Consider the following 10,916-nt stretch of genomic DNA (forward strand, 5'->3'; position numbering starts at 1 on the left):
GTATGAGAAGGATACGTTGAAGCTCCTTTGATGCTTGGGGCTGTGGTATACATTAGAAAGTCCTAAATGCAGAAATAACGAGGGGATTGGAGGGTATTTTAGTCTTTTAACTTTGACCACCACCCCCGGTTCACCTCCCAAAACGACGCAATCTTGTTATTTTCGGCGATTTCTCTTCAAGTTTCCAGTTTATTGCGATATCTTATCATTTGAAATTTATCGAGAAAATGGTTTTTATTTCACTTGAAAACCCGAATATATCTCGATATTTAGGAGATATTCTTAAAGAATATTCGCACCTACTGGCCTGTAAAGAATTTCTCACGCTCCTTTTCTTATTCCAAATTATCGCGATATTTGGCTCTCGTTTTATTTCCCTCCCTCCATAGTGGGAATTGAGACCTATAAATAATGAACCAACCCTGCGTTCATTTTTGCGATTCAAACAACTAAGCACTCAATCATCGGAGCTCCAAGCAGAACCTCACCTCTCTTTCTCTCTCTCTTCTCCTCCTCATCTTTCTTTCTTCTGTTCAACAATGGCGTTTCGCAAAACCCTAGCTCAGCGTCTATTTCACATAACCAAAATCTCATCCCTAAACAGTACCCTGACACATTCCCCCATCGCTTCTCATCTGATTCAAGAACCTTTAGTCCCTCCTGATCAGGCCAAAACAAACTTCCGCAAAGAATTTCGCAGCGATTCAGATTCCGGCAGCGATTGGTTTTTCCGGAGATATCTTCAGAAGAGAGCGATTGTTCAGTCGGCGGTGGCGTCGCCGGAGCTCCGGTCCCTGTCGCTTGGGGACAAATTGAAGGAGAAGCTCAAAGGCATCAACATAAGCGGCGATCGCCTGCGATTGGAAGGATTGAATCTGCCGGTGAAAAGGTCGGATTCTCTAGACAAAATTTCATTCGAGGAAGTGCAGAAGGCGCGGAAGATGTTGATGCAGTCTCAGTTAGAAATGTTGAAAACGAAGTTGAAAAGTATTCCGGAAGGCTGCATCACCTATTCTGAGTTTATTCAGATCTGCTCCGACGGTTGCTCGAGTACTGATCAGGGATCAGAGTTTGCGAAGGTGTTGGAACAATCTGGAGCCGTCATCCTCCATGGAAACGTGGTGTTCCTTAAACCGGAGCAGGTAAACATTTCTCTATTTTAACTGCAAATTTTTTTTTTTTAATTTTCTTTTCCATTATCGGTATCTCTTGATGGCACGGGGCTAACGAGTTCTGTTCACGAAACTTTAAAAGTGATCGAAAGTCTAAAACCAGAAAGAAACGTCAGAAGCAACCAACCACGCAATGAAATGAAATGAATTTCATTTTATCGAGATTTGTAATCGTTTTTGTTGCCATTGATTTTTATTTTTTTTCTTGAAAATTGAAATTACAGCGATCTGATATTATTTTATGATTTTTTTTGTCATGTTTCTTTTTGAACAGGAAACCAACCCTACGCCATCTCGGCCAGATCCAAACAATCGTGTATTGAGATGGTAACCTTAGGAGAATTAAAAAACCAAAACTACCCTCGACATTTCTCCTTAATTTCCACTGTGACAGGTTTGTCACTTTTTGTCCAACGGACATGGAGACGAAGAACTGAAGGATGTGGATGCTAACTGCTTTTTCTCTCTTGGCCCACCTTCTTCCCCCTTTTATTCAATACTTATAATTAAACAAAAAAAAAGGGAAAGGAAAAAAGAAAAACAATAGATACAGGATAGAGAGAGAGAGAGGAGAGGAAGGGAATCGTGGGGAACATGGGAGTAATGGGTCTGTGGATTTGTTGAAGCTGATGAAAAGAAAGGGAAAGGGGAAGTAAATTTTAGTTTATGGGCTAAAAAGAGAATTTCATCAAAAGTTCAAAAACTGTTTTCTTTTTTTTTTATTATTTTGTTTGGTGTTATCTTTAGCATCAATTAGAGAGAGAGAGAGAGATGCCTTTGGCTAACCCAAGACCAAGAGGTAGTTAAATGGGCAAGAAAAGGGGATTCAAGTTCCCTAAGCCCTAGTGGTTGATGTTTGTGTAGAAGTAATGGCTGCTGGAGGGAGTTGAGTTACCCAAATGTTGGCCGGTTTTGTTGTGGTTTTACAGGTAACAAAAGCGATAGATGCTACGATGCAAGGTCTAATTCCTCTGGGAATAGCCCACCCAAATGACCCCAGGATTAAAGAGCTTGAAGAAATGGAGAAGGAGAAGATAGCGATAGATGAAAAGGCGGATGCGCTGGTTAAAACGGAGATAGGTGCTGGGCTTGGCTTCCTCCTTGTCCAGACAGCAGCATTCATGAGGGTCACCTTCTGGGAGCTATCTTGGGATGTGATGGAGCCAATATGCTTCTATCTCACCACCTTCTACTTCTTGGCGGGCTACACCTTCTTTATGATTACTTCAAGGGAACCTTCTTTCGAAGGGTTCTACCGTAGCCGTTTTATTGCCAAGCAGAAGCGGCTGATGAAGAACAAGAAATTCGACATTAAAAGGTTTTACGAGCTCCGCAAAGCCTGTAATCCTTTTTCGCCTGAACAACATCCATCACCACCACCACCACCTAATCACTCTGATAGGACAATGCTCGGTGCTACTCTTTATCATTAATATTTCAGTTTGATAAAAGAACCGCAGATATCCAATAGATACTCACCTTCTCCCACCCCCACCCTCCACCCCCAAAAAAGACGAAGGGAAAAAAGGGAAAAAAAACAAACAGTTTTGTTTATTGTTACCATCTCAATATGTGATTTGAGTGTATAAAGGTTGTAGGGGTAGTAGTAGTAGTAATAGTATCTCAATACAAATCAAAATAGAGTTCATACTTAAACCATCTGATTCTCTATGAAAATTAATCTTGAAAATCATGTAGAAAGAATATCAGACAAATGGGTAATCAAGATTCAAGATGCCAAACAGGGTATTTACATGCTGGGGTGAGGTGAAAATGACCGTTGAATATTTAGATGCCTTTTACCAATTAAAAAGGGTTAGAATCTGATCAAGATTTTGTTGGTTAAAGGTTGCCCGTCTATGGAGATCTGTTGGTCTTCTAAACTTTGCACATACAGACCTGAGTTCTAACGAATAATTGAAAATAAAAAGCACTTCTATGGGACTTGAGGTGAAATTGATTAGAAAACTTTCTTTGGATGAGTTTTTCTTCACCCACATGGTGAAGAGATAGAATCTCTTAACTCTTGTTATTTATTGCCCAAGTACATTTTGAACTTCGTGCAATAAGGGCACCCAATGGCTAGATTCTCTTTACACCAACGGTTTAAAAAAAGAAAAAAAAAAAAACTCTTGCCTAATAAAAATAAGTAAAAATTACCCTGATCTCCCTTAAAAAGAAATTAATTTTAAAATGGAGAGAACCTATTGATTAGTGGTCCATTTAAAGGTTTTTTGCCTCCTTTTAGAAAGGACTTTCTTATTTAAATTGACCGACTTTTCCTTAATTGAGATCTTGAACAATAAGAACGAAAGTTAATTGTGACATTCACTATTTTAGGAGTCTAATCATATCATCAAATTACTATGGTTAAAGAATCATAAGTGATAAGTATTGAGTTTTACCAACTTGTTTGAATCTGAGTGCATTTGATCTCCATCACACATTACCAGCTACTTGCAGTACATGTTTTAGGCCTTGTTTCAACGCATATATGGCTCCACATGGAAAGCAGCTCTGCTACTTTTTTCTGTTGTCCACTGTTCTAACGTACCATCCTCCTGCTGCTCCTTTTATATGTTCTTGAAAGATTTATCTCTGTTTAGAACAGAACTCTGTTTTGGTACCTATCAAAAAAAAAAAAAAACTCTGTTTTGGTGTATCGAAGCCAAAGTGAATTATGATACACATGCATCTTGATGAAATGTTGCATTAGAGAAGGGTTAATCTTTTCATCGCTAAAGATAAATCCATTTCAGGCTGTTGTGGCACCTATGTCCAGACATAGGAAGGGCAAAATGACCACCTCACCCCTTCCCCCCCTCATCTCCTGTGAAATGAAAAGCCCCACCCTTGTTGGATGCCCTCGTGTAGGCTCTCATTGGCCCCGTGCTGGTGCAAAGACTATGTGTAGCAGTGCAGTGATCCCCCTCCCAAATTTTAATTTATATTTCATTCAAAATATCATTAAAAGTTTCTTAATAGCATGATATTTTTTAGGAAAAAATTTTCTAATCCGTTGGGGCAAGAAATGCCAGCACTTCTATGTCTCTCTCTTCTTTACATGAAATGACTTAGCTATCTTCCTATATAAGATACCATTTTGTCACACTTCATTGATGTGCTATCTTATGCCACTTGCTTATATTAAATATTTTATTAAATTAGTTAAATAATTGTTTTTGATAATGATAGCAAAACTTTACTCTTTTTTTTTATTCGGATTTTATTTTACTTAATATCTAATCAAACGACATCTAGTTTTACAAAAATACAAATTACATATCCTTCTATGTCCATAAGCATAAGCAGTGATTAAAATATTTTCTTCAGTCACAATAAAGAGAATCAATAGTCATTCAACCGCAATGAAAACGATGGGTGAAGAGAAAAGAGGTAAAAATCATGCAAAATATTATTTCTTTTTTTCCTTTTAAAATTATTGGTGGAAGTGGACTATACACGCGTAGATCTATGGTGCAGAAGGATGTGAATACCGGTGGGATTCCATTAAGAGAGAGGGAGAGAGATGGGCTCTAAAGCTGGTTCTGTTGCAACTGCACCATTTGAAGAGGGAAACTCTTTTAGACCTCTTCTTCCACCTTTTTGTTAAGTATAGACTCTCCTCGTCAAACCTCAAACTCGTTTTCATCCTCCCACTTTTCATGGGATCGGGTTCCTTCCACCGCACCCCAACGATGGACATGCGATGCATAATGCATCATTCCCAACTCGGGTGTGTCGTTTCGATTGGTACTCCATCCATGTGTCGACATTTGCCCGCTGTGTGGGATGATGTCCAACTCGGAGGAGTGCGCTGGAGAGGAGCCAAATCCCTTTTCGTGAGACATTTAATATGTAATCACGTTGGTGAATGAATTAAGCTGTTTGGGACAGTTTTAGGGGACAGTTTTATTTCACCGAAGCAGTTTTCCCACGGATGAAATTTTGTTGCTACACTAGTAGCAGGAATATTGTTAAAGAATATTTTAGAAAATACTTAAACCTAAGAGGGTATTTATGAACCCAAGGGGAAAGTGAATTATTCCATTTCCTTGGCTGCCAGCCTTGTAGCAGGAACATTCCTGCTTCAAGTGTAGCAGTAAAATTTTTTCCTTTACCCACATCTATTGGTGAATGGAGAATCTTTTACCTATGGATTTATGTGTCCTGCGATTGGTATCAGGAACGGTGGGGGGACGAGGGCATTATCAACTTTAGTAAGGAGACAGTGTAATAATGATCCTAGATGAACCCTTAGTTCGTGGGTGGAAGAAAACTTTATCCTTAATTCATGGCATTGGTTCCAAGTTTTGGTAATAGTCGTCGGTTTAAATTGGCTGAAAATTCAAAAAAATCCACCTTTTTAGTTGATACTAACTATACGTATCAGTATCGGTCACATACTCACATTCAATACCGATACCTAAAACCTGGTTTGGGACGAGTATTACGATGATCAATCAGTTGTCTGAAAATTAATTTTTATTTCTACACCCCCTCTTTAATTTTGATTATTATACCTCAAACCGTATTTTTTTTGCTAAAGGTCAGCAATGTATATATATAAGAAATGGGAAAATATGTACAAGGAAAGACTCATGATTTCCAAAAAAACTATCCTGAGTTCTAACGTGAAACCTTCGGCATAGCCCTTAGTTTACTGTTAGCCAAAGATGCAATCTAAGTAAATCTATAGAAAGGCCGTTCTAGCGCTTCCCAATAGACAGTCTGCATAATAAAATGGGGTGGACTAGTCCAACAAGTGGTGCATTTGCTTTTCACTGCGTGGGTTGCAAGCGCATCAGCTGCAGAATTTGCTTCTCTGTAGCAATGAGTGATTCGCCACCTGATAGTGTCCAGAAAAGATGAGGCCTTCCACCACTTATTCATTAGATACCAAGGAAGCTTAATAGAGAGAATTGTAGAGACGACCGCCTCCGAGTCGCATTCAATCCAAATATTTTCAGCTCCCATTTCTCTAGCATGGTCAACTCCAGTAAAAAAGGCCCCCAGCTCAGCCATGTAGTTTGAGCCCACTCCTTGGTACTGAGAGAAGCATCTTAAAACAACTCCTAAGTGATCCCGAATTATTCCCCCTGCTCCAATTGATCCTGGGTTGCCCAAGGAAGAGCCATCGATGTTCAATTTCCACTAACCTTGTAGTGGTTGCTTCCATCGCACTTCTACTATTCTTTTAACAGCTGGTTTTGAGATTGTGACTTTTAGCATACGAACCAAGGCAAGGTCTTGCACCGTTTTTACTTGTGCCCCTTTCGCCCATGTGCAATCCCCAACTTCCTTAAAGCATAGCTTTGCCACTTCGGCTGGAGTTCTCCTACAGTTTTTATGGCGACGTCTGTTGCGCTCCCACCATAAATTTTTGTAGCTTATAATCAGTAATGCGCCCCATGCCTTAGGGAGGGCTACTGCCTTGGTCTTCCTGCGCCACCAAGAAAATAGTAGCTCAATGGTTGGGAAGCCACTCCAGCTCTGATTGAAAACAAATAGCACCTCCATCCAAACTTGTCGCGAAAACGCGCATTCAAGAAACAAATGTTGGATCGTTTCACAATCCATGTAACAAAGGTCACATCTTGATGCTAGAGGAACTGCTTTGCGACATACCTCAAACCGTATTAAGTATTAGAGTCGCAATGTTTATCCGAAAAAATATCACCTCAATTTGCCTGCCCATCAAAAAACCCTTTAGTTACCTTGTTTGGTCCTAGAGTCTAGGCAACAATTTTCGTGACAAGATCTAAGGTAAATTTGAGGTATTCCATGGTTGTATAGTAGCAAGGATTGTCAAGGCAAGTTTTTTATTTGCCTTTTGATGTAAACTTTTAATCATGTTTGCATAAAAACGAAATGGGTAAAAGATCTCTACTTGGTGGTGTTAACTATGCCCTCTCACAGGGCACAGTGAGATGACGCCGCTGACGCCTAGGTATATACCCAGGCATGCTCATCCATTGGCCCAGACGCTGGTGTAGAGACCATGCGACCAGGTAGAGATCTCTTGCCCGAAAAAAATATAGAAAAATGGTATCTATAGCCCATAAGTGGACTAAGAAGATAGTTTCTAGTGTTGGTGAGGATGTTCAAACTTTTTTACTCTACTAATGGGAAAAAAAGGTTATCAATCTGCGTGGAGCTTACTCCGAGAAACGGGAAGGGCGAAATGACCATCCCGTCTCCCATGAAATGAAAAAATCCCACCCCTATTATATTGAATGCCCTTGTGCGCAATCTCATTAGCCCCGTGTTGGTACAGGTGCACACAACTTGGTAACGATCTCTCTATAAGAAAATGACAAGGGTGAAGATCACTCTTTTACCCTTCTAGTTGAAGTGGGGTTTATTTCCAAGAGAGAGCGACAGTTATATAATTAGAGATGCTTACATTAGCCAAGTACATAGGTTCAGCCCATATACGATAACCTTTCACGTTTAATTTCCTCTAGTACTCTCCAAATTTTTATTTGCGCATTCGAGACCTAGGATAGTCTCAGTTTCTAGCTGAGAAACAATCTCTCCGTGAAATGGGGGTAAGACTACATACATTATGACCCTCCCCAGTGGCCCTTGAAAGTGGATTAGACAGATTATAAAAATCCAATGCACAAGTGAGATTCACCGTCTGATGCACTTTAAAAGTACACCATACTTGAGACGATAAAAATTCTCAGGGTGATACCCCTATTCTCATTACGTAACTACAAACTAAGATAAATATTCGAAGCACACAACAAACATAAAGAAGGACAAAACCAACCGAAAGAAGACATTGCAGTACATATCCGTATAGGCAAACTAGAACATATGCATTCCTCAACCAAAAGAACAAAAAGAACATTAGCTTGTTGACTCACTTGTTGATGATGATGATGATGATCCCTGAAAAAATTTATTCTAGTAGTTACGAGTGTGGGGACTAGACGAAGTGAAGAGGAAAAGTTGAAAGCTTTATTAATTTTCAGCATAAATAATGTCCTTATTGGATAGGAGATTCTCCTACAATGGCAGAAAGACAGGCACAAAGAAAGAAAGAAACCCATCTTATTGGATAGAATTCTGGATGGGATGAGAATCCAAAACCCTTCCAAATCTTCTTTGAAAGAAGATGGTCATCACTTCTCTCGTTTTCATGTGTCTAACGCCTGGTTGGTACTTCAAATATCAACCCTTAATTTCTATCCATTCAAAAAATATTAAAAAAACTTCAATTCAATGGTTGGCATTAATAGTGTTATTGTTGTTTGGTGTATATGGGTTCAATAAAAATGAATAGAGACGCCTATATTTAATCCTCCCACTGTCTCATATATATCAGGATTGAATTCAAAATTCTAATTTTATAGAGAGAATAGTTTTTAATATCATTTGTGAATAGAGAATTTCAACCCCCTCCACAAATGTCCCACTCGCTTTGTGCTCTCCTACTGGTGTAGGGTATATAGCTTTCTAACTCTTCTTGGAATGCCATACTACCATAGAAAAGCCATCGATGTGATGGGCAAAGTGAAGGATCGATCAGGATTGTCTTCAAGGAGCTCAGCGCTTAAGGTGCTGTCAAGGGGCATCTAGTAGTTAAGATGTATCGCACATATCTTGATGCACACTTAGGGATATGTGTGGCACAACCCAATGACTGGCAGCACCCTGGACGTACTGGGGTCCCTGGAGACGAGCTAAATTCTGTAGCCTGTAGGATTCCTAGGTTTATTAGTGGTCATACATTAATCCTAATAATGATCAATGGAAATTTGATTAATTGTTTCCTCCAAAAAGAAAATTCAGATAAAAAAAATTATGAGAAGCGTGACCAATGGGAGAGCACATGGAAGCATCAACAGGAGTGGTGTTTTCGCTTTTCATGAGGGGGTAAGGTAGTCATTTTGTCACCTTCTATGCTTTGGTGCAGTGTGCATGCTCCTCGACAAACCCAAAAATTATATTTCATGTTGGCAAAGCTGTAAAAAAATAAAAAGAAAATGTAATTGATTAATGTCATCATGGCAATGAGGTGTTCAAACATCCCTAGTAATGGTGTCAAAAGTTGACATGTACCAATAGGTTTGACCTAAACCTACCGATTGAAGACTGAGACTATCCGACTGTTTACTAAACATGTTGGATTTAAGAATTAGGCACTCTTGGTGCAAGGTAGTGGTTCGACGGTCGCCCAACCAGGACCAACTAAATATTATGATTGTTTACAACTCATTTAGTATAGTTCGTTTATGACCCATTTAAAGACCATTTATAGCTTTAGTCAATTAGCCTGATTATGGACCGGTAATCTACCAACTGAATAGAAACATGTCCATGCGATGGCATATGAGGCTCGATTACTTAAATGGGTGGAAAGTGAAAACGGTGCAGGACCTTAAATTGGTGGGGACCGATTAGGCCCAACCGGGCACAACCGGTTGACACCCCTAAGCTGACAAAATGGGATGTTTACACTAAACCTTGATATTTTGGGATTATGTGAAGAAACTAGCGGCTAAAGATGGCCTCCCTTCGTGAGCTTAATGAGATGAGACCTTCTAACCTTAGTGCGTCGTGGAAGAAGATCAGATATATGAAAAGCTCAAAATTCTTTCTTTATAAAGACTTTCAACACAGAAGTTCATTAGGACAAGGGAGATATTGATCAATCAAAAATAAATGGATATTGTACATAAAGGGATTTTTATATGGAAAAATAAGGCAAGCTAGAAAACTCTCTTCAGCGCTCTCTCTCTCTCTCATATACACTGACCCTACAAGTACAGGTTTGCTGGGCTTGGGTCAAGCATAGGGTAGTCTTAGTCTACAAAGTTCTAAGAAATGAGCCCAATCTTCTCAAGCCCAAAATGTACAGAAGAACTTGGCCCAAGTATATGTCTGACTGTTAAGGAAAAATTGCACAGTAATCCTTCGGAGTTAGCAAGTCTTGGCCCATTGAGCCAGTCCAGCCCATAAATATAATGTGACCGGTGCGACGTTGACCCAAGCCCAACCAAATGATGTTTTTTGGGTTTTTTTCATGTAATCTATGGAGTCTGGTGGGTGAAACCAGAACTAAGGGAGATGAAAAGGAAGATTAAAGAAGAAGAAGGAGGATTAGCCGATTAGATCGGCCAACTAAGATCAGGCCCATCAAAAGATGCTAAAAAAACTTTGTTCTTGATATAAATCGATCATGACAAGATTTATAAGCATATCGACATAAATATTTTTTAAGGGGTGATTGGATCATGGTTTTAAATATCGGTCTCCACCAATATCGATGCGTATCAATACTTTTAATGAAAATTCAATTTATGGCCAAATTTACTCTTACTAAGAACCGTTCCACTGATACAAAATCAGCCATTTTTTTATTATTATTATTTTTTTTTGGTAGAAGAATCAGCCAATTGAAACTATGGCTGGGATAGTCCATAGGTCAATTCCTTGCTCATATCTACTTCATTTATTTACAATATAAGTTTCTTCAGTTTATTTTTGATCCTTTTAACTTGGGTAAATTCCATTTTGATGGCTATCTTAGTCAAGGGGCTCGAATAATTTTTTTGGAAAAGATAAACAATTTGTTTGAATTTTTTGGCCTAACTTATCTATGAAAAATACATATCAATATAATATTATATTTATGAATATAAATATGTGGGGAGAAAGAATGCTATCCGGCCGCAAGTCTTGTGTGGCTCCCACGCCTAGACACACAAGGTGCCTTGACCGCATTGCCCT

General features: G+C 39.1%; 1 protein-coding gene across 1 annotated transcript; it reads left to right on the top strand.

The window, feature by feature from the left end:
• Positions 1-449: 449 nt before the first annotated feature.
• On the top strand, positions 450-2,605 carry LOC122661856 (calcium uniporter protein 1, mitochondrial-like). The gene is made up of 2 exons (XM_043857366.1): positions 450-1,142; positions 2,102-2,605. Exons 1-2 carry the CDS (start codon positions 540-542, stop codon positions 2,603-2,605), a joined length of 1,107 nt encoding a protein of 368 aa, XP_043713301.1. The 5' UTR covers positions 450-539.
• The last annotated feature ends 8,311 nt before the right edge of the window (positions 2,606-10,916 follow it).

This window comes from Telopea speciosissima, chromosome 5, assembly GCF_018873765.1.
Source record: "Telopea speciosissima isolate NSW1024214 ecotype Mountain lineage chromosome 5, Tspe_v1, whole genome shotgun sequence".
Classification (NCBI taxonomy): Eukaryota; Viridiplantae; Streptophyta; class Magnoliopsida; order Proteales; family Proteaceae; genus Telopea; species Telopea speciosissima.

Excerpts from the sequence above, each read along its gene's own strand:
- LOC122661856 (XM_043857366.1), top strand. The coding sequence starts at position 540 with ATGGCGTTTCGCAAAACCCTAGCTCAGCGTCTATTTCACATAACCAAA. Across the intron at positions 1,143-2,101 it reads TGTTCCTTAAACCGGAGCAG|GTAACAAAAGCGATAGATGC; the intron begins GTAAACATTTCT and ends GTGGTTTTACAG.